General features: G+C 42.2%; 1 protein-coding gene and 1 long non-coding RNA gene across 2 annotated transcripts in view; one reads left to right on the forward strand and one right to left on the reverse strand.

Annotated features, from left to right (window-relative positions):
- Positions 1–3851, reverse strand: part of LOC146857910 (uncharacterized) — a 65646-nt gene extending 61795 nt beyond the window's left edge. The window contains exons 1-2 of the long non-coding RNA XR_014979967.1: positions 3729–3851; positions 3547–3618 (exon numbers count right to left, since the gene is read on the reverse strand). This is a non-coding gene — a long non-coding RNA (uncharacterized LOC146857910). The remainder of the gene's footprint in view (positions 1–3546; positions 3619–3728) is intronic.
- Positions 3847–24817, forward strand: part of UBE2G2 (ubiquitin conjugating enzyme E2 G2) — a 369248-nt gene continuing 348277 nt past the window's right edge. Inside the window, exon 1 of the mRNA XM_085648640.1 lies at positions 3847–3996. Coding sequence (XP_085504766.1) covers positions 3954–3996 — 43 coding nt within the window. The 5' untranslated portion in view covers positions 3847–3953. The remainder of the gene's footprint in view (positions 3997–24817) is intronic.

A 24817-nucleotide genomic window follows, 5' to 3' on the forward strand; every position in this document is an offset into this window, starting at 1 on the left:
CCACGTCTGGGCATACTTGTCCCACTCGGGTGACAATTGAAAAAAGAACATTTGATGGACAGAATGTTTAAACACACAGATTCAAAAATGCTGGGAATTTTTAATTGTGTTTTTGTAAAGCCTGAAGAAGGTGGTTGGACCTGTTAACACCACCGAAACGCATCGCTCCTTGGTCGTTTTTAAAGAAATATTTTTATTTTGTTATGGAATCGAAATATATCTCATTATAGGATCATATTCCTAAATTTGATTTAGGATGGATTATTAATGTTGAGTCCTATAATTGATGTGTACTTTATTGTGTATTTTATTGTGCAATAACCCTGAATGCATTGGCGTCGTATTGTTTTTAATAGTGCTCAATGTGATTTCTTCATTCATAAACTTATTATTTTTTATATTAAATTAATGAATAAGCATTTGCATATTTGATTTGTTGGCTATTGTGATTAGCTCCTGTTGTCTGAGTGAACAGAGTAAATCTGGCATGCAATTTATGCTTCCCAAAGGTATTCATTTGTTAGACATAGCCCCATGGGAACAGTCCAGCGCGAACTGCCAGGGCAAGTCCTCCCTGGACCTGAAACAAGCATCCTGGGACCGATTTCAAAGTTTCACCCCTCATCAGCCAGACTAGCTTGACTCCAGTGGAGAGCATGGTGCCCACCCATCCCACTAGGGGTGACAATTGCAAAAATAACAATTTTGTTGCTGCAGCACTTTTTGACCTAATTGGGCTCGGTATGCCCAGACGTGGGTCCCTTGCTCACTGTGTCTGAGGATTTAACCCGTACTGGCTGATGAGGGGTGTTACCCCCAAACCGGTCCCAGGATGCTTGTTTCCGGTCCAGGGAGGACCCACCTTTGCAGTTCGGGCTGGACTGTTCCCATGAGGAGCAGGGTCAAGACTGATTTGCATTTGGCTGGGTCCAAATTGGGTGGTGCAGTGAGCAAAAGAAACAATGGATTTAACCCAGATCTCGACTGGAGGTGAATGTTTGATTAATTCAGCATTCCGTCCATCATTTGTTGCTGCAGAACTTTTCACCCTAAGCGGGATGGGTATGCCCAGATGTGGCTCCCTTGCTTACTTTGCCACTGGATTCAAGCTAGCCTGGCTGATGAGGGGTGTTACCCTGAAACCAGACCCCGGATGCTTGTTTCTGGTCCAGGGAGGTCCCAGTTGACAGTTTGGGCTGGACTGTTCCCATGAGTAGCATAGTCAAGACTGATTTGCATATGGCTGGGTACAAAACTGGGGTGGTGTAGTGAGCAAAAGAACAATAGATATAACCCAGATCTCTTGACTGGGGGTAAATGTTTGATTCATTCAGCATTCCGTACATCAATTGTTGTTGCAGAACTTTTCGCCCTAAGCGGGATGGGTATACCCAGACGTGGTTCCCTTGCTCAATGGATTCAAGCTAGCCTGGCTGATTATGGGTGTTACCCCAAAAATGGTCCCAGGATGATTGTTTCCAGTCCAGGGAGGATCCAGCTTGGCAGTTCAGGCTGGACTGCTTTGAGGAGCAGGTTCAAGCCTGATTTGCATATGGCTGGGTCCAAACTGGGGTGGTGTAGTTAACAAAAGAACAATGGATTTAACCCAGATGACTTGACTGGGGCTGAATGTTTGAATCATTCAGCATTCCATCCATCATTCACTGCCGGAGCACTTTTCGTCCTAAGTGGGATGAGTATGCCCAGAAGTGGGTCCCTTGCTCATTTGTTGCTGCAGCACGGCATCATCCATAAAGCTCTGCACACATTCACTGCCTGTTACCTGATGTACAACTCAAGCTATCAGGTGGCTCTAGACCATCTCGAAACGCCAAAGTAATTCTGCTTGAGCGCCCGTCAATTTAAAAGGAACGACTAACGGCACAATCCTTCTTGGGCAGCGCTACCAGAATCTGTAATTCATTAACTCCAAATCAATGCACAACTACCTGAATGGCAACCTTCAAAACCGACCTGAATTTTTTCGCCATCAATACCGGCACTTCTTTGTAGCCAGGGAAAGTACCGGTTCCCTGATTGATGGCAAGCTCAGTTTAGGTTTCTCCTTCAGTACAGGGCAGAGGCTGCTCTGCTTCCAAGGAGCTTGTAATTATCCGAGCCGTGAATTAGCTTTTTGCAGAGTTGCTGCTGAAGACCAGAAACCGGTCCCAGGATGCTTGTTTCCGGTCCAGGGAAGACATGGCTTGGCAGTTCGGGCTGGACTGTTCCCATGACATACAGGGTCAGACTGATTTGCATATGGCGATGTCTGAACTAAGGTGGCGGAGTGAGCTAAAGAATGATGATGGATTAAATCCAGATCAGTTGACTGGGGGTGAGTGCATGCATTGTTCAACAGTCCGTCCATCTTCCCCTTTGGTTTTTCTGAAGACTCCAGCAGTGTGTATTTGAATGTCCCCAAAATGTAGGGGTTTGAGAGGGCTCGTGTCACGCCCTGATTAACAGGACATGGTCTCTAGACAGGCCCTGCACTGTCGATCAGGTGTGCAGTGACCATTTGGGTAACTTTAGCCCCCCATCCACCCCTCCGTCAGGTGCGTGAAAAGAGCTGGGGCCTCCAGTCAGTAGTCCAGTCTCATTTAGGCTATGGCAGCTCAAGACAGTCCCCCACCTTCGTTAAAGCCATTCTTCCCTATGTTTTTGCTCAGCACATGAGCTGCTTCCCTTTGTGTGCCCCTCCAACACTAATTGCTGCATTCACATAATAACTGCTACTGACCTGGGTAATGGGTGTGAAGTTAGCCCTGCCCTTAGGGCAATGAATAACAGGGAACCTGCAGCACTCTGGGATAAGCTCCCAAGACAACTGGTGATGTAATTGGTTGGGGGAAAGATGAGATGAACATAGAAGAAAGGGGGAGGGAGGAATGTAAAGCAGTGAGGTGACATGTGAAGTTAGGATTGCCACAATCAGATAAAATGCCAGATGTTTGTTGAGTTCGGAAATCATAAATGGGCTAAGGAATGGTGTTTCAACACACATTTGTGTAAAGTCAAAACTCTGATACATTTCTTGATAACTTTTTTTAACTTTATTGATCTTTTTATCACAATTCTGCAATACAAACTTTATACCTTTAATATTTATACACACACAAATAATTTAACCTAGCAGAACAAAATAGTGGCCAGGTGGCACACTTTGGGGATGAGTACAGCATGGAGGGGAGAACAGGTGGTAAGTAGGGAAAAAACTGTGAGAAAATGTAAGACTTGTGGAGAGAGTAAGCAAGAAGTGGGAGTAAGAGGGGCAGAACTAGCAAGAGAAGGTTAGAGGTTGGGTACAGATGAAAGAGGCAAGTGGAGAGGACATGTGGACGTAAAAACACAGAAAGAGACAAGAAGGGCCTGGTAATAGGGAAAAGAGCCAGCACTCACAGGTACTGAGTACCAGCAATTCTTATTTTTATCACTATAAGTACTGCAATTCTCTACTGTGAGGAGTACTGGTACTCATGAAAGGTGGGCATATCTTAAGGGCCCCACCTGCACTAATTGTTTTCCAATTTAAAGCACTGCTCTCACCTATTATCAGTCCCACTCATTCACAAACGACTCTCGCAATATCTTCATCAATGGGATTGTCTGTTATACGACCTAGAAGTTGTAAAATTAAGGTTAAGCGTCGAGATATTATTTCAAAGCTCCACAAAAGGACTTCGGGTAAATTTACGAAATGTCCGCGTAAGCAGCGGCCAGATACTCACTCCACTCATTACTGTTCTATCATTCGATTTAAACAGAGCTTTCGCGATTACATGATTGACTCTACACCCGTAGTCTTTTAATGTCCATCCAGGTTCCACCAATGACCTGGAAGTGACGAAGGTGAAATCGGGTACTTCACCGGAAGTGCACATTATTTTTAGCGACTGGAAGGGACGAGTGTACTCGCAAGCGCGGCAGTTCCTCCCTCTCTACTGGCTGCGACCATGGCCGGTACCGCGCTCAAGAGGCTGATGGCGGAGTACAAGCGTGAGTGTGCGAGAGGAAGGGGTCCGCCAAGGGCGTTTGTTCGTTGTTGTAGGGAGGGACATGGATACAGAAAGAGGACAGAATGTTTACAAATGATGACGCGACATTGAAGCAGAAAGAGGACGAAGGGTTGTGATAGAAACAACTGGATTTGTATGCAGAAAATCTCGAAATTAATGTTGTAGAAATAAGTGACACTGCAGCTAGCGGATGGCCATGTAGTGAAGTAAACCGTTTTGACGTTTTGGAGTTGTGACGTTTCTTTCCAGGACTTGTAGCTTTATATTTCTAGTAGGAAAGCATACACGTATTAGAACACAACACGAATTGTCACATATTACCTTAATCTCAACAGGGCAGTTTGAGAGCTCTGACAATCGATTCCAGAAAAATTGGATACCAACATTGTGATAAATGGCCCAGTTACTTGCCAGTAATGTTCATGACTCCGAGCCCATAAAGGTTGAACAACTGCTTCCTACTAACTGTAGCTTTCCTAAGCGAAAGGCGACGCTTCACACCCCAAGATAGATCCACCTGTAGTAGCTTAGTTTCCACAAGAACTCCGGAAAACGTGGTTTGCAATCCAAGTTGATTTAATAATTTAAATATACATAAAACAGTATGCTGGGAGTCGGAGTAATCACAAGAACGACATACACAGGTGGAAGCCAATCGCCAACTCCCTTAAACCGAATCTAACATGTATGACCTATACTCGTTCTAATCTAGAATCATGTCACCTAAAGAAACAGTAATGAATCACAAATGAAACACAGTACTACATACCCTCCCCCCATATAGCAAACAAAAGAAATTGTGATAATAATCAATATAATACATAATCATTAAATTTAATCGGAATCTTACAAATGCGATGATCCCGCATAGGTACCACATCCAAGGCAATGGAAGATCGACTTGGAGAACTTACTGTTGAATCTAAAGCAGGGTTGACAATGACATCTGCATTAAGATTGTTAGCCAAATCAGGACCAAAGAGAAAACCATTATCCTCTTCATCACATCTGTTTGCATACATCTTATTGAAAATCTCAACTTGTTTGTGAGAAACCTTCACAACATTATTTTTATTCCACCAACCTCTGTTTCCTAAAAATACAGAGGATTTTGTAACTTTGACGATCTTGACTGGTAATGTAAACTTAGACTGACCTTTACAAACTTTGAAAGTTTTTTTTTATGATAACCCAATCGTCAATATTGAGAGGTGGCACATGATGAGGAGACTCACCATCATAATACTTGTTTTGTACAGACTGCTTATGACAGAGTCTTGTTTTAACCTCCTGTTGATCTGTCATGTTGTTCCTCTTTTCGAGTAAATCTGAGCCTGCTTTCAATTCATTAAACCAATGCGGCATGAGTTTAGATTTAGCTTCCCTGCCTCTAAGTGCTTTAAATGGTGTGATTCCGGTTGTGGAATGAGGTGTTGTCAGATAGGCCCATACCTTCGTTTGTAGAAAGACTCCTACATCGACATTTGTTGCAACAGCACTCTGAACACCTTCTTTATTGAAACGATTTACCCTCTCAACTAGACCATTTGAGGAAGGGCTGTATAAAGCAACACAACAGTGTTTTATCTCAGCACTCTCCAGAAAACTAGTGAAACATTGAGAAGTGAAATGTTGACCATTGTCCGTGACAACGTAGTTTGGAGTGCCTTCGATTTTGAAAATGTTCTGAAGAAATGAGACCACATTATTCGAATTTGGTGCTTGAACAAATGAATAATATAACCATTTGGAATGGTAATCGATTGCAACTATGCAATATCTTTTCTCTACAGGTAGTAAATTAAAAGGCCCTGAAAAATCTAAGGCAATCTTGTCCCATGGGAAATCTGGGAAAGGAACAGTAATCAAAGGTTTAGTGTGAGCCTTCCAATGTTTGTCTGAAACAACACAAGTGGGACAATTATCTATGAATGATGTCACTTGCTTGTCCATGCCTGGCCACCAGTAAATGCTTTTAAGAGCCTTAAGTGTTGCAGATATTCCTAAATGACCATCATGTGCAATATTTATCAACTTTTCCCTTGGAGATATGGGTGGAACGAACAAACCATTTCTCACACACACTCCATTTTCAAATGATATCTGTTTACTAATTTGAGCAAAAGCCTTGATATCATTACTTAAACCTTTAATAGCTGGCCATTTACTTTTATTGAAAGTTCCCACCTTTTTTAGAGTTTCATCATGCTCCATTGCTGAAGCCCATTCCTCTTGTGATATGCTGCCATTGCATTTAGAGACAGCATCTATGAGACCAACGACACAATCTTTGTGAAAATCATCTTCACCTTCACTACAATCGGGCAAAGGTATACGAGAAAGGCAGTCAGCACGGATATTTTTACCACTTTGAATGTACTTGATGTAAAGATTATATTCTTGAAGTTTAGATAGAAGTCTAACTAACCTTGCTGAAGATTTTCCCAGACCATTACCACATAACAAAGAGATCAACGGTTTGTGATCTGTGAAAATATCACAACAAGTGCCCCAAATGTATGTTTTGAATTTTTGTACTGACCAGACGATGGCAAGTGCCTCCCGTTCAATTGTGCTGTAGTTGCACTCTGTTGAGGTTAGAGTGCGAGAGGCAAATGCTATGGTCTTTTCTTTGCCATCAATCCATTGTCCAAATACTGCGCCCAGTCCCTTTTGACTAGCATCTACTGATAGGAAAGATTTCGCATTCAAAACGAAAGGATGTAGTGCTGGGGCATTGATAACTAGTGATTTCACTTTCACAAAAACATCACATAGTGCGTCATTCCACTCAAACTTTACACCTCTCTTAAGAAGTTGTCTTAGTGGTTGGATGACTTGAGCATAACCTGGTACAAATCTGGCATAGTATTCGCATAAACCAAGAAATGAGCGTGAAGCTTCTTTGTCTGCAGGAGATGGTGCATCGCAAATTGCTTCTATATTGCAAAACTTTGGTTTGATGCCTTCACTAGAGATATTGTGATCTAAATATTCCACATTATTTACCAACAATTTACATTTGTTTGCTTTGACTGTCATACCTTTGTCTTGTAAAATAGATAATGCTTTTTTTAGAATTGTTATGTGTTCCTCTTCACTCTCAGTGTGGATTATTACGTCATCCTGGTACGCCTGTACCTGTGGAATATCACCAAATAGGTCGTCCATTAGTTTTTGGAATACGCTTGCGGCTGATGCCAGCCCAAATGGCAATCTTATATATTCATAAGCTCCAAAAGGAGTCACGAATGCAGTGAGAGCTTGACGATCTTTGGAAAGTTTAATTTGGTGATAGGCAGAGTGTAAATCGATGGTGGAAAAAAACTTTGATTTCCCTATTTTTGCTAGCATCTCTTGAATGAGGGGCAGAGGATGGCAATCTACCAGTATATTTTGGTTTAAAGATCTTAAGTCTACACACAACCTAAGGTCCCCATTCCTTTTTTTCCGTAAAACAAATGGAGAAATCCATTCTGAGGAGTTGATAGGGGATATTATGCCTTCAGTTTGTAAATTGTTCAGTAAAGTTTTCAAATCTTCTCTGACAGTAAGTGGTACAGGTCTGACTTTGTGTATTATTGGTGTTGCGTTCTTTTTCAACATTATGGTGTGTTCGTATCCTTTTACTACCCCCACTGTGTTCTTGAATACATTTGGGAAAAGACTTATAATGTTTTCTACGTTTATGTCAGATTGAATACTTGCTACAATGTTGGAGGGAATATCACCAAGTACTACAGGGGGATCTTGTCCTGGGCGTAATATTATGCACAGGAGGGCCAGATCTTTACAACCTATAATGTCTCTTCCTCTGACGGCTACGTAGATCTTTGTCTTAACAGCTCTGCCAAGACACTCTACTTTATCCCAAAAGTAACCTAGAAGATCTATATCTTGCTCCCCGAAGGCTTTTGGGTTGATGTTAGGAGCTATCAGTGGCATTCCAATCTGCCAAAACTTATAGAATGTGCTATCTGCAAGAATGGTAACCGGAGCTCCCGAATCAGCCATCGCTAAAAAATTTTTCCCATCAATAATTATGTCAACTAAAGGACCTTAGATCTGTTTACCCAAAGACTCTGGCACTTCAATGGTGACTACGACATTTGCAAATTGTGAAGTGCAATCTTGTACCTCTTGACCCTCCAATGAAATGCTAGATACTTTAACTTTGCTTAAATTAGCATTCATGTTACTTCTACAGGCTCCTTGAAAGTGGCCAACCTTCTGACATTTAGTGCATTTTTTCCCCAACGCAGGACAACTAGGATAGTTCCCTATGTGGCTTCTTGAACCACACCGAAAACAAACTAATTGACCTCTTGCAGATTGGTTTTTGTAATTCCTGTTCCTGTAATATGTTTGCCTGTTGTTAATAGCACATACAGCACTGTCATCAGAGACCAAACTCACGTTTGAAGAACATGGAGATTGCACATTCGTCTGTGTAGGAAAGGTTAATGTTTGGTTAGATTGACTAGACAACACTTTGGACGTAACAATCGACCTCTCAATGCTTTTTGCTATGTCAATTGTTTCGGCTAAACTCGGATTGCGCGAGGTAAGTAACCGTTCTTGAATCTTCTTTGAGAAACAATGAAATACAAATTGATCTCTAATGTAAGTATCAATATCCGCACCAAATTCACATTTTTCAGCTAACACTCTTAAGGTTGCTATATAGTCTTCTACCGATTCTTCACAAGACTGCTTACACATTGCAAAATTAAATCTTTCCAATAACACACTCGAGGTATCAGAATACTGTTTGGCCATACGTAACTTCCCTTCAAGATAAACATTCCCCACTATGTCTTCCGAAGTGGGAGCAGGCTGTCTCGGCAAGTTATCAAAAACTCTTCTGCCTGCTGTGCCCAAATGATTAACTAATAAGGCTAATTTCCTTTCTGGCGAGTATTTATTTGCATCAATGGCTGTCAGGTAATTTTCAAAGTCTCTAAGCCATTCTGCCCATTTAAGTTCAGGTTTACCTGGTTTTAATAAAAATGGTGCTGGCTGGATGACGCCCTGACTTGAAGCCATATGAAATGAAGGAGTAAAACCTTGTCTCTCCTGTTTAAAGTAAAGAGATTGGCTTAGTTTCCTTTGACTGGCTTGCAAAATAAATTGTTGTTCAAAAAAATTAAATGTCAAGCAATTTCAGAATTTATGAAATTAATGAGTTCTGAATGGGTTCTGTATATCAGTACTTCGCTAAATTCTCTCTGCCAAAAATAAGAAGATAAGGTGTGTGAATCACCGTGTGTCACACTAGCAGGAACATTGTACCTTTACTTTTTCCATGCCTGTGAACGCTTAATTGATCGATGTCTTCACCGCGGCGTTTCGTTGAGGCTGTGATTCGAAGTAACTGATGATCACGACGTCGCGCAGCATATAAACAAAGTCTTTCCCCAACTTAAGATGGCCGCCGTCGTGCGTGTAGAGTAAGATGTCACGACGTCTCCCAGGATGCAGTGCGGCAACGAGGAGGAAAGAAAAGAACACAGAACGCATGGACCGAACATTTAACACTGGAGTCGGAACCACCACCTCGTGTCGTCCTGAGAATACAGCCTCGAGGTACGCAGCGTCGCTCGTTGAGCATTCAAACAATGCTAGTCAGCAACAGACCCTCAATTAAGTCAGTATAACTCAGCAAACTTAAAAATAATTTGTTATTTACTCCAACTTGCCTCGCTTGGTCCTCTCGCAGTCCAGAGATCAAAATCTAGCTCGCTATCCTTGTGCGTAGTAGTAGATTAGATCAAGGAACCACCAATCTGCTGAAAGGTGTGGGCACGGCAGACAAATTCTTAAAATTCAAAACTTCCAAACATACCAGTCTCCTTTAAAATGGTCCGATTAAAACTTTCCTGATACTGTCACCATAGAAACCACAAAATACTCCAGAGATTGAAGTCTTGACCCCACTCCTGGTACCAAATTGTAGTAGCTTAGTTTCTACAAGAACTCCGGAAAACGTGGTTTGCAATCCAAGTTGATTTAATAATTTAAATATACATAAAACAGTATGTTGGTGGTCGGAGTAATCACAAGAACGACATACACAGGTGGAAGCCAATCGCCAACTCCCTTAAACCGAATCTAACATGTATGACCTATACTTGTTCTAATCTAGAATCATGTCACTTAAAGAAACAGTAATGAATCACAAATGAAACACAGTACTACACCACCAGTGGCGGCTCGCAGAGTGACTGCTGCGGGGGAGTGTAGTGGAGTCAGACATACGACGGGCAGGAGTAAAGTAAGTAAATAAATAAATAAAACTATTAACTTGTGCTGGGTGCATCGCCAACTCGGCGATGCAGCGAGCGCAAGTTAAATAGTTTTATTTACTTACTTTACTCCTGCCCGTCGTATGTCCAACTCCATTCACCCTCACCCTCCCCCGCCAACCGCCCTGCAGCACTCCCTTTGCGAGCCGCCACTGGATCCCACTGTCTGCCACTGCCAGGAGGCAACCCACAAAAGCAGTAACCGACGATCTCCTACTTCACGTGCTCCCAAGCTATCTTAGTGTCGTGCAGGCCCGGCTCCAGGAATTTTTATTTGGGTGGGCCAAGGGTGCATTTGGGTGGGCCACTGCGGGCTCGATTTGTCGCATATATGTTTAGGCAGGCCTGCTTCAGGGCCCCCCTTTATCTCTTCTTAGTCTTACAAGGCTCAGTAAAACGCACTTGTCCAAATCTCTTTCTAAATATTATCACTCTCAAAAAGTGTTTTTTCCATGTAATGTTCCTTTGATGGGAAGAGGAGGTTTCTGAGGTGGAAGTATCAGGCAAGTGACACTTCTCGGGCTCCCTTTCTGTGAGCCTTCAGGGAGAATCCCTCTTCATTACTACCTCCGCCTGACCCCGGACTCGGCAACGCACTCCTTTTACAGGCTTGATTATCCACTACTCCTCTCCAGTGCACCTTATCTCACAGCTGACCTTGGGCCCCAGCCCCATATCAGGCACCATCGGGCTCCACTTTAATTTTTCCCGGTAAAAAACATTAGTAAAATCACCTTCAAAGTTGAAACATTGAATATAGCAGTAAATATAATTAGCATACACTTAAAAGTATGTTCCACAGTAGCCCTTATGACCCGACTGCTAATTAAACAAAAACAGAAAGGCCATGACAGAGCCAGCTTCAGCGCTGATGCGAAAGTCTTTTTTGGCGCCGCACCAATAACCTCTTTCTCCGTAAATAACCTTTACAACCACCTTCCAACAGTGCCCCTCATCCCTCCATGGACCCCCCTATTGACCTCCTCCTCGGATCCTCTCACTGCCACACGCCACAAGTGCCCCTCATCTCCCCATAGCCCCTCCCCCTCATGACCTCCTCCTCGGATACCCTCACTGCCACCCTCCACTAGTGCCCCTCATCTCTCTGTAGCCCATCCCCCTCATGACCTCCTCCTCAGACTCTCTCGCTGCCACCCTCCAGCAGTGCCCCTCATCTCTCCCTAGCTCCCCCCTCCCCCCCATGACCTCTTACTTGGATTCCCTCACTGCCACCCTCCACCAGTGCACCTCATCGCTCCATAGCCCCTCCCCCTATTGACCTCCTCCTCAGATTCCCTCACTGCCACCCTCCAACAGTGCTCCTCATCTTTATGTAGCCCCTCTCTCATATGCATTTCATTTGTCGTACAGTGCTTCTCATATCAGTGTAGTGTGTGTCAGTACTTTACACCAAACAAATACAAATAGGGTCTGAGGGAAAATATTTAGAGACCTTCAAGGATTCCTAATCCCCCTTTCCAAATATTCAAATACAAAAAAAAATCCGAGGTCTACATCGCAACCCTTGATGCAATTCAAGAAAGTTGCCACTTAGCAATTGCTCCAACAGTTAATTTAAGAAGTAAGCATGTAGAATATCAGATACAAAAAGTGAAGACAAAAAAGAGGTAAGAGAAAAAGAAACTTGATCTAAGGATAATCAGCATCCCATCATTACACTCTAAAAGTGCCCAGTGTCATCATCTGGGGTACCAAACAACTCTTCTAAGCAACCTCTTATGACATCGAGGTGATATGAATGAGTTGTATCCTCTTACCAAGCATACATCAAAGAAAAGAGGAAAATGTATTTAGAGTGCAGTGCAAAATTTCTGGGATTTTTTTTTTGTGTTTTTTAAAGTGTTTTTAAAATAGAATAAGCAAATGACGAACACCAAGTATATAATTCTGGCTTGTGTCTCATCAATCGCGTTCCTATATAAAAGCAGTCTATGAAAGGGAAAAAAACAAAAAAGAAGCAGTTGAAGACGTTTACTGCTCCTATGTACTGGTCGACATGTTTCAGCCTTCGGGAAGACTATCCCTGGCTTTCTTCAGGACCTCATAATCAAAGCTTCTAGTCATAGGCTTCGCAAAGAAAAATGGGTTATTACTATACCCTTATAGCTGTTTCCAATTCCTCACTGTGATTATTGATATATTGTGACATCTAGGAGCAACAGAAAGATGTACGTTAAGATTATGATTTATACAAATAATCACATAATATTTTGTGCTTACATCCTTAGTCCCCACTTCTCAAAGTATCTACAAAGAATAATAATAATCATGCTTACCAATAAACTTTGAGGAAAAAACCCCACCTCACTTGGCACCAGCTCAAGTCAAGAAAGAGGCCCGGCTCTAAAAACAAACGTGAGCCAATAAGAAGACAAGCAAAGAAAAAGAAAAAAAGAAAAATGCGGTCTCTTTAACTCAAAAAAGATAAAATGCTAAGAAAGGGCAAATAAGCCGCTTGGCCATGTCCCTTACTATTTAAGTGTTAGAGGCAGGAGCTTGTCAGCGAAGCAGCAAATGGCATATTAAAATCAAAAAACGAGGTATGGCATGAGAATGATGCAACAAATCTCCATAATCGAAAGAACACCCAAAATAACTAAACCCATCTGGCTTTAAATGTAAAGACAAACCAGCGACTAAAAAGCTCGTAATTTTTAGCTGGAGTCCAACATTGTTAGCACTATTATTGTGTAAAGCCAAGATAGAACAGTAACTAAGATAGTGAAAGAATATGACATGGTTCTAGAACCAAATTAAACAGCGTATACACGGGCACGGCTTTCACTTTGCAGCTGCCATGAGAGAAAAAGCCGCAACCAGAGAGCCAGTCATTTGTAGAGCTGTAAATCCATACCTGTCCGTCGGTACCTCCGGCAGGGACTCGCGCTGGGATGGAGGTACCGAACGTGACCAGACGGCTAACTTTTATACCGTATGCTAACAAACAACAGCTGTCAACAATCAGGAAACGAACGCCGTCAGAACTTCCGGCGCTTGAAACATTACGTGTGTAAGAACTACAAAACGGCATCATGATGGCCGGTAATTGTAGTTCCCAGTAGTAAATGCTTGTTTTTACGGCGAGATATCTGTAAGTAGTCTTTATTGTGACAGTGTTAGCACAATGACAGTTGGCGGCACGCGTCCTCTCTGTGATTGATAACAGGGTTGAGTGTGAAAAAGAATCAACATGTTTTCACATAAAAACCAATGTCATCTATTCCCCGCGTGCGCTAATGTAAGTGCAAAAAACATAGCAGATCGCAGCAAGTACCTATAACAAGATTGATCTTCACGTTACTTATCAAATGGCAAAAAAAATGTCAATAGATTGAAAGAGCTACGAAGGGGCCCTAAGTCAATTTGTAATTACTTAGTGAGATCTGAATGTGTTCTCAATTGTACATAGGCATTAGTACTAGTTTATCAGAAAATAAAACACAAATATCAATAGATTGAAAATCAAAGGAACCCTCTGTCCATTTGTGATTACTTTATGAGGTATGATGGTGTTCTCAATGGTGTGTTGAAAATCGTACTTGGTTATTAAAAAATATTTGAAACATCTTTTTACATAGACAGATGCTTACGTCAGAGTTGTGATGCAATTAAATCAGCTCTTACTTCTTACTGAGAGACATCCATGGTATAGCATCATTCAGACCGCGTACATCGCTGGACAATTTAAATATCCATCTCTGCTCTCGTAGAAACAAAAAATTAGACACATCATTGACGTGGTGGAATAAAAGGTTTTTCAAGCACAGTCCAATTAAAATCACCTGCATTGTGGCCCTTTTCAAAAAAGTGTTTGGTAAGTTTTGTCATGGTCTTTTTGCATCTAAATGTGCTTTTATGTTCCTGCATCCGTAATTTAACTTTCCTCGTTGTCATTCCAATATACTGGAAAGGGCATGGACATGTAATGAGATATACCAAGTTTTCACTGTTACAGTTCGTGAAACTCTTTTGTACCCATGGTTTGGTAGTGCCAATGTCAACAGTTTTAGACGCTTGGGTTTGTGGGCAAACGGCACAGGAGCCACACGGATAGTGGCCCTGGACCGGAGGTAAGCCCCATAGAGTAGTATCTGCTGTATGCCTCTGATCACGTGGTCGAGTGTGGACCAATCTGTCTTTTAGATTTGTACTCTTTTTCAAGGAAAACAATGGTAATGGTATTTTATCTGTATGGCTGTTCAGAATTCGCCAATGTTTGCGAACACTTTTTTGAATCCCATTCGTTAGAGTACAGAAGGTAGTCACACAGGTCAAACGCTCCAGTGGAGGTTTACTCACTGGGGGTTCTAAAAGAGCCTCCCGGTTGTTATTGGAGGCTCTTTTGTAAGCTCTCTTGATCAGTTTTTTGGGGTACTCCTTCTCTTTAAGTTGTTGTTTAGGATTGTTGGAATGTGCTTCAAATTTATCACGAGTAGAACAATTCCTCCGAATACGAAGGAACTGACCGTAAGGTAAGTTCTCTCGGAGTGATTTCGGATGTGGGCTGTCAAAGTGAAGTAGCGAATTGCGTGCCATTGGTTTGCGGTACAGTTCGCTTTGTAGACCTGTGGGAGTGGCAAAAATGGAAAGGTCTAAAAAAGTTATCCTGTCTTTTCCCACTTCTGCTGTAAATCTCAGAAAGTCATTTCTAGTATTTAGCCACTCTTTGAATGTAATGATGGACTCAGAACTGCCGCGCCACACAATTAAAATATCATCGATGTACCGTTTCCAAAAACGGATCGATTCAAAGAATGGATTAGATGTGGTCAGGATGTGTTCTTGCTCAAAAGTATGGACGTAAAGATTCGCCAAGCTAGGCGCGATAATACTGCCTATACTGGTCCCAGAGGTCTGTAGGTAGATAGTGTCCTCATATTTGAAAAAATTGTCCTTCATAGCCAATTGGGCCAAGGACATTATGAATGGGACTGGTGTTATCGAGTCTAAAGTGGCATTAGTCAAGATGTTGAAAACTGTGTCTAGAGTCTCATCTTGCGGTATTGACGTGTAGAGTGATTCTACGTCAAAAGACACTAAATAATCTAGGTCCAGATCAAAATCAATCTCTGGCAGCAAACGCAGAACATCCTTAGTGTCCTGTAGGAATGTCGGCATAGTCTTGACTATGGGGCGTAGAAAATGATCTACAAAATTTGAAAGGGGCTCCAGAAGTGACCCAATGCCTGATATTATGGGTCTTCCCGGTGGTGGTCGTTGCGACTTATGTATTTTTGGCAAACAATAGAAATACGGCATTACTGGATGGTTCGTATGCAAAAAAGCTGCTTCTTGTGCAGTAATCCAGCCTTCCAAAATGCCTTCTTCTACAAGATTGCCAATAATCTTTTTGATCCGTTCAGTGGGATCCTCTTTCAGCGGTAAATAAGAGCGCCTATCTGACAATTGGCGCAGACACTCTTCTCTGTATGTTGTAGTGTCTTGGATAACAATTGCTCCGCCCTTGTCGGCGGGCTTAATTGTTATCGTGTGGTCTTTCGTTAGCGTCTGAAGTGCATTTTGTTCTTTCTTAGATAGATTGTGAAACTGAGATTTTTGATTTTTACATAGCCACATTACCTCTTCTTGTACTGCACTTTCAAATGTGAGTACTTTGTGAGGAACACTAGTGATAGGGGGATTGAAAGAGGAGCATTTCTTCAGGCCAGTATTCTTACTCTCACTCTCAGTCTGATCAGAAGAGGAATCTTTATCGCGAAAGAAATAGAAAAGGCGGATTTTCCGAAAAAACTGTGATAATTCACAATTTACCTGGAAAGAGTCGCCTGGGTTTGTTTCTACAAAACCCAGCCCTCTATTGAGGACTAGGATTTCGTCTTCGGTTAGCTGTTTTTGACTGAGATTTACTATCAGACTTGATCTGCACTGGTCCCTGGTTGTGCATTCTTTTTCGTTTGGCTCCTGGTGCCCATGTGTGATGTTGTGGGCTGTTCCCAGTGTACCTGACTTGGTGCATTTCTTCGTTTGCCTCTTGGTCTCCTTTGGCCAAATCCTAAAAAAGGCTGATTAGGATATTGTTGCTGATTGGGCGGAAACTGAGGTGGAAATTGCATTGCAAAATGAGGTGCAGGAGGTTGGAAGTGTGCTGGTGGGAAACCCCAAGGGGTCGGTGGCCACCACTGTTGAAAGTGTGATGTCTGCGGTCCTCCTTGCCAGTTGGATCTATTATACCTCCCACGTCCCCTCCCTCGAAACTGTTGTCGATTATCCGTAGGTACTTCTCCTTCATCTGAATTCTCCTCTGAGCTTGATCCTGAATAAGAGGAGCCATAGCGTCGCCCTTTCTTATTGAATTCAGGGGGAGAATAATCGTTGCTAGTATATGGATATACTACCTCGTGTTTAAAGCGTAACAAATCTTTTTTGAATTTGTCAATCTTTGTGAGTAGAATATTATCTTTAAACTCTTTATTTGTTTTATTAGACTCGTCCTGATTCCTCTTAAAAAGGGTCGCCGTGATCGTAGTTTTTATTTGTGCCTCAAGTAATTGGATCTCTACAAGGATGGTATCTGCTATCCGCTTTGCTGTGCATATTATGAGAATTAACCAATCACGTGTGCATCGCCATGCCATGATTATTATTATTCTTTGTAGATACTTTGAGAAGTGGGGACTAAGGATGTAAGCACAAAATATTATGTGATTATTTGTATAAATCATAATCTTAACGTACATCTTTCTGTTGCTCCTAGATGTCACAATATATCAATAATCACAGTGAGGAATTGGAAACAGCTATAAGGGTATAGTAATAACTCATTTTTCTTTGCGAAGCCTATGACTAGAAGCTTTGATTATGAGGTCCTGAAGAAAGCCAGGGATAGTCTTCCCGAAGGCTGAAACATGTCGACCAGTACATAGGAGCAGTAAACGTCTTCATCTGCTTCTTTTTTGTTTTTTTCCCTTTCATACACTGCTTTTATATAGGAACGCGATTGATGAGACACAAGCCAGAATTATATACTTGGTGTTCGTCATTTGCTTATTCTATTTTAAAAACACTTTAAAAAACACAAAAAAAATTTCCCAGAAATTTTGCACTGCACTCTAAATACTTTTTCCTCTTTTCTTTGATGTATGCTTGGTAAGAGGATACAACTCATTCATATCACCTCGATGTCATAAGAGGTTGCTGAGAAGAGTTGTTTGGTACCCCAGATGATGACACTGGGCACTTTTAGAGTGTAATGATGGGATGCTGATTATCCTTAGATCAAGTTTCTTTTTCTCTTACCTCTTTTTTGTCTTCACTTTTTGTATCTGATATTCTACATGCTTACTTCTTAAATTAACTGTTGGAGCAATTGCTAAGTGGCAACTTTCTTGAATTGCATCAAGGGTTGCGATGTAGACCTCGGATTTCTTTTTGTATTTGAGTACTTTACACCACGCACACATTATACAGAGACAATGAATCATACAAGTATGTAAATCAGTCTACAGGGAATGTCACAAAGCCAATGAGGATTACAAGGTGTATGAATCACATGTCATCCATACTGGTGGGCAGTATATTTTAAGAGGGTTTGGTCTGGGGAAACACAACCTTAGAATTTTAAGAGTATTCCATGGGGGTCAGCTTTACTGATAAAAATGTATATCTGCCCAAACATACTCATTTTAGCAACATTAGAATAATGAAAGACTGGGGAAGTTCTAACTATATCACAAAAAAAGAAAGCGAAGTTATAACTATACCATTCATGTGTGTATGCAGCTCTTTGATGACAGTTCATTGGTCACTGTCCTATGTTTGGAATGTAACTTCTGAACTGCAAGTAACAAAAGGATCTCTGTGACAAAGGCAGTAACCCACCGAGGAGCTTCCACATAAAATACAGTTCATCTGCATTTAAAAACTACTAACAGACAAATGATTGCTCTCCAGCAGGGTCATTTATCACCAGCGTTATCTGGGCATTTTGTATTGTCTTATTGTTGTACTGCATTGGCCATGATAATGATAAAAACTGTTTAAATGAAGCACTCACGAAGTATGTGTCCTGCCGGGCCTGCGCATATTTTAAAAAGAAAAGCATATAGTAACACATTCTCTTACCTACTCCATTGGTCAAACTTTGTGTCACAGCCTGATGTGATAAGCAGCTGCAGGGGTCAGGAAAGGTGAATAGGAATAAACAAACTTTTCTTCTGCGCTGCATAGAAAAAGAAATATCCACGCAGCAGAACATTGTGGCCTTTGTCATGTGGAGATGGAAGGGGTGAAAAAATAAACAAAGCCTCGTTAACATGTAAAGGGTCTTTTAAAGACCTGTGAAGTACTCTGGTGCAGCTGCGATAATCTCTAACACTGTCTGTGTGTGCGCGCGCCTGGGAAGCTGTCTCAGCCCGGGCTGACACACAGGACGCGTGCTTTGCGCGCCTGCCTTCAAGCCCTCACTGCGAGGGCCAAGACTCCTGTTTGGGTGGGCCAGGCTCATGTTTGGGTGAGCCTGGCCCACCCGGTCCATCCGCTAGAACCGGGCCTGGTGTTGTGACTTGTATTCTCGTTATGCATCCTTTCCTTTAGTTACCTGTTCCCTGCTGCTCAGCCAGTGTGGATGTGGTGTGTGTGTGGAATGATAAGGTAGTGGAATGCTGGAGTGCCTGGTGTGGGTAAGAGAGACAGCTGCAGTGTGTGGGTTGAGCAGCAAGGGTGCTGCTCCTTGTGGGGTTGAAGTCCATTATCTTCTACTTACCAAATAAACCTGCAACTAAGCTTAATAAACGTCTTACTTATTACCTAATTCATGGCTACCTTTTGGAATTCCATTGGATTGTAACACATAGCTGCCAAGTTTCAGATTGCTTATGGGTGACATTTTCATAATTTCAGTGTAATTATGAGTGACCTTCAACAACTGAGTGACAATTTGTCGCGGACAGTATAATGTCAGCCACACTTAGTAGTAGCATGGCACAGCCCACTGCCTAGGTGGGACACCTGTTGCTGGGCAGGCGACAGTGAAACAATAAAGCGTGGCACTTGGCATGGCTGAGCTATCCACCCCCCGAAGCCAAAACTCACAAAATAGAATGGAAAGCTGGATTGTGACGAGGGAGGCTAGGGCTTGGAGCTATGAGACTATCTGTAAGTAACTGGGCCATTACCTCCTCTTCTATCTTCCTTGCACCAGTCCTTACAGGTTGTGCTGAAACCAAAGTATACAATTTGGTTTCAAGGACTGCAGAGTATAACTTCAAATGTACCCCAGTACTTAATTGAAGTTTATTCGCTTCTATCATTGTAACACTGCATCTAATACATATGAGACAAACGTACAAGAAACATTACCCAACTGCAGCCTGTATGTTTAATAAATATATGGGGTGTAGACCAAGTTGCAGCGTTGCATATGTCCAACATCGATTTCTTTAAAAGACCCTAAGATGTTGACACCTCTTTTTAACCTTCCCTGCACCTGAGTTGAAAGGGGCCCTCCTTGTCTCTCCTATGCTAGTCTGATGGCTTGCTTCATTCATATACCAATTTTGTTCTACAAATTCTTTTTATAGAACAATTAAAGAGAACTGTTGTGACAGTAGGCATTGCAATTCGGAAAATAAAGACAGCAGCAATTGACAAAGACCCATTAAGGACAATTGCAGATCGACATTGGACATTGGACCATTGCATCAACATTTCACAGAGCAACGGTGAAATCCACATCAGCAATATTACAAAACATCATCAGTATTATTCAGGGGCCCACAGAGGTCGTTTACCATATGTTGTCATTGTCGGCCGCAAGCCTCTACTTGTGGCCACAAATGGAAAATATTTTTACCAAAATGTTTTGTCCTATCTAACTAAATTCCCAATGCGCTGCTAACATCTAGCGTGTGGAGTAACTCTTCCTCAAGAGAAGAAGAGTCTGGATAATACTTCAGTAGAACAAAATCAGAGTAAACCTGAAGGCACCTCTGGGGCAAACTCTGGACTTGGGCGTAACACTACCTTGTCAGGGTAGAATCTTAGAAAAGTCTCAAAACTCAGTAGAGCACCCAAATTCTCCATTCTTCTGCCTGAAGAATTAGCCACCAAAAATAGAACCTTGTAGGTCAATAAATCACCTAATCCAGTGGCTTGAAAGGTTCCCCCTTCAAAACCGTGGGCAAACCCCAAGAAGAGACTGGTAAGTGAATCACTGTTTTTTTTTCTTCAAAAGCAAGCTTCTTAGTTGTCATGAAACTAAAGGTATCAATAGTTCGAACAGTAGGTTTCGGAATGCTCTAATAGAAGCAACTAAAATAAAAAAGTTGAGACCTCTAAACCCAAAACAGAGCCATCCTTCAGAAAATCCAACACTAAAGAGGTGCATCCTGTCACAGAACTGATACTCCTCTCTCCGGACAATTTCTCAATGTTGATGGGTGGCGTGATTGATGAATAAGGTTGGCTACATCCACTGAGCACCCCATTGCCTGGAGGCTCACCGTCTCAATTTCCATATCCCCAACTGAAAATACACCAGTGAATCCTAGTGAAGAGACATATAGAAAGACTCTTGACCACCGCCTTCCATGCTCTTGGGCAAACAGTTTGAGTACAGAAGTTGGCAACAGTGTATTTTTTTCTGGAAGCAAAGCTATCTATTTCCAGCTCCTCAAAGAGCTGCCCTATTTGTCAAAACACTCTCTGGGAGAACAACATAGTGCCCTAGAAGTGAAACACGCTGCTGAGATGGTCTGCAAAGCCCGTTCTTCCACCCTGTAAGATACACTGCAGACAGAGACTAGGTTTGTTGTCCGAGATCAAACTCTAGAGCTATTGTGGCGAAATTCAGCACCTGTGATAACTCCACCCCCCCACCCCGGTAATTTATGTACGCCGCTTGGACTACTTTGCTGTCTGTGTTGACTTGGACACTGTGGCAGGCTGTTGGATTTAACCAAATTGGGAGGATTGGGATGACCCAAACCTGCATGACGCACAGCCACTGACTCTAAGGTCTCAAACAAATTCAATATAAACGTTTTTTGACAAGAAAACAATGTTCATAAAACATTACACTGCGAAATTATTACAATGGAAACGCGACAAGTTGTGTTTCACAAAAGTATATTAATTGATATATGACAAAACGATTCTATCCTTGATAGTTAGGATCCTGTCGATTTACAAGAACCATTCATAGAAAGGATAAATTGCTTGAATTAACATGGTCTTCATGTCAACAAAAAGTCCCAATGCATTTCGGGTTATTCAAACCCTTCTTCAGGGGTTAGACCTCATCAAGAAGACATAGATTTCGAAAAAAGTCCACCGTTTTTAGAACTACAACAAAACAAAAATGAAATTCATCCATGAGGTTGTACATGTTAAGGTTTACTCAGTTAGGATTTGCACTCGAGAGGCGATGAACAGCTGCACGCTAAGTGATGGTGACGCAATATGAGATTATACTACGGTGAAATTCATCCTCGCGCGAACCGAATCACCAAAGTGAGGTGAAAAACGACATGCGGGTGAAAAAAAGACACACGCAATAAGTGAAAAGTGAAAAGATGTGGGTATTTTAGTTATCCGTCAATGAATATATCCAAGTGCAGGATGGTAGAGAGTTCGAATTTAAGGTTGATGTGCGCAAAGGTGTCTACAGCGAGGGCACAAACAGCTAAGGCGTGAAAGGGCGTGTTCACAAAGGTTACACTCACTATAGAAACTATCCAAATTCAATATGGCGGGAAAACGAAAAAACTTGCCGACTGGATACTACTACCAAGTCTGTTAAAACAAAATAAAATAAAGGTAATGTGTGTCCTGCCAAACATATGGGGGGGGGGGAAACTTAGCACACCCATGTGTAATACCCCTTGTGCGTGATATAAGGGTAGAGTCTTACCCGGTAAGGTCAAAGAGCAGGAAACAAAACCATTCAAAAGGAGGCTAGAAAAAATGTGTATGCAAACGTCAGTACATGGATAATTTTAGTACGTGGATCATTTTAATAGATTCAAGGGGAAAAGCCTCCGAGATTTAATGGGCTTACCTCCGTGGCTGCGAGATTATTTGGCGTTTCCTGTTTCCTTGGTAACTCGATAACAGCTCCCCTCCACCCCCTACGGATATCCTGAATATTTGATATCTTGGACATATGATGTCCAAGATCCACTTTTCAGATATGGATAATGTCCATGCCTCTAAAAAATAGTGCAATCTCCCTCTCATCAGCCACTGATATTCCCAAGCAGACTAGTCATGATTTAGGCAGGAGTGGAGTTGATGTGGATGCTGCAGTAGGTTGTGTCTGAGACTTCTCTCCACAAGAAATCCACCTGCCTCACCTGCTTCCTGTAAGGTCTGGTTCCCTTTTGGCTATAAATACAAACCAAAGACTCTTGTAGAGGCAAAACAATGTTCCTTAGACAGAGGTTTCACAGGAATCATATATTTTTACCCTGATTTTCTGGTCTCTAACTGTGATGCAAACAACTTTGAGCCTGGAAAAGGAAGTGGATTTAAAGTCTTTTATGAGGCATCAGCCTTCCAAGCCATCATCCACATTTGCCTTCCCGCAACCAACACCAACCGTCGCTGCTCCAAGTGAATCATTCGAGATATCCGACAATTATTTTATTTGCTGTTCCATCATAGACAATGTGGTTAACAAAATCTCCCCAAAGTCAACATGTTTTGCCAATCTTTGGTAATTCCTTCAGCAAGGATTGTACTGTATTCGTATATGTTGCAGCACGGACCGCAAAATTTGCCTCCGCATAAGCACTTTTAACGGCTAAATCCACTCTAATATCCACTGAGATTAAATGTGATTTGCCCTCTGATATATTTATTTCTTGAGAAGATAACCTAACCAACAAGGATTCCACCTTCGCCCCCGAAGAAGGCTACTATATGAAGCCTTGAATGAGATAGCTCCCTGTTAAAAACACAGGAAGGTATGCATATCTGTTCCCCTCCATTCTCCCATAATGGCCTTTCTAACTGCCCCCATGGACAGGCAGGGCTTCAGGTTCCTTTTTATGATACTGGGGCAAGAAATCTTCCTTTTGAAACTCAACCTCTGGAAAGGCCAAAGTTTCTCAGAGTTGTTGTAAAACCACCTTCAACTCTATGCCCTGAATAAATCTCCACTTGACCTCCACTGCCTACAGCTATTGGTCAGGAGCCTCAATAAATGGGTGCTTTGGAGGAGAGGAGCCTTCTCTCGCTTTAAAGGCAGCAGAGACTGTCTGCCCAATCATACTCTGGATGTCCCCAATAATAGGTGCTTTTGGCACCACCTCATCTTCCTTTTCTCCAGAAGAATTTACTTCCACATTTCACCTTTTGCCCAATTTTCAGCCAAATGCAGGAGAAAAACGCAAAGCCAACCCAGTCGGAATGCTTCCAGCCAATATTTTTTAGCAGCCAGCTGTTCCTAATGAGGCCTTAAATAATCGACTCCTGTGTATTCAACGAGACTGCCGCCATTTTGAAGTCTTGGTGGTTGCACAGACGTCGGAGCGCTCCACACCCAAATCGGTATGTGCGTTGCCCAGTTGCTGATGATGCCACGTTAAGGATTTGCCAAAACCAACATAAGTGTGCCCCAGTATTAGAGATGCCTGGATTTAAGCCAGGGGCTTCATACTTCCGAAGCGAAGAACATGCTCTGACCTTGAGCAGCCTCATCCTAGATATGAGTTTCAAATAAGAGGGATAAAGGGGGGCGTTTTCCACTCACACAAGGGAGTGGGAGGTCCAGACAGGTAAAGTGCCCCAACAGTGAGACTACCAAGAAGAGTGTAACCTGTTGTTCCTCAATAGAAGGAGAAGATAGAAAATGAATCAACAGGAGAGCAGGATTAGACTACATGTGTGCTATGTGCGAAGTGGGTAATCCTTTTGTTGGATATGAATGACCTCACACACCCTTTCAGGTGTCATGCTTCATCATCTGGGCTGCTCCTCGTCGGGCCGGCGGTGCAATGCCTAACGGGCTCCCTTAAAGGGGCACTTTATCGGAGTTCTTTTAATCCAACAGCCGTTTAGTGAAGTGCGGGTATGGGGGCCTGATTATTGTAGATATGGAAAAGTGATTTAAAACAGGGTCGAGAGTACCAGTGTAGGAATTCAATTTTATTCTAAAGGTCTCCTCCCCTGGTTAAAAAAGTGTATTTGGCACTCGGTAGAGTTTAATGTCTCTAATTAGAGTGCTTAAAATTAGTGTTAATGGTCAACATGTTTCTCGCTCAGAGCACGTGCGCTCGCGATTCTTCAGGACCTATAAAACTATCTACAAAAAGGGGGGGGGGGACTATACGGAATATTAGTCTCTTAGTCACAACAAGTAATGTGAAAAAATCATTTAGCTAGAATACCTGTCATGGTCTGGTGCTACCTGTAAAAAAGGCAGAACGGTAGATTAAATAGATCATCGTTATATCAGATATGACCACAGGTAATTGATAAATGAAGAGCACACACAAAAGCTGTCGAGGTGATTCA

This window comes from Triturus cristatus, chromosome 3_2, assembly GCF_964204655.1.
Source record: "Triturus cristatus chromosome 3_2, aTriCri1.1, whole genome shotgun sequence".
In the NCBI taxonomy this organism is placed as follows: Eukaryota; Metazoa; Chordata; class Amphibia; order Caudata; family Salamandridae; genus Triturus; species Triturus cristatus.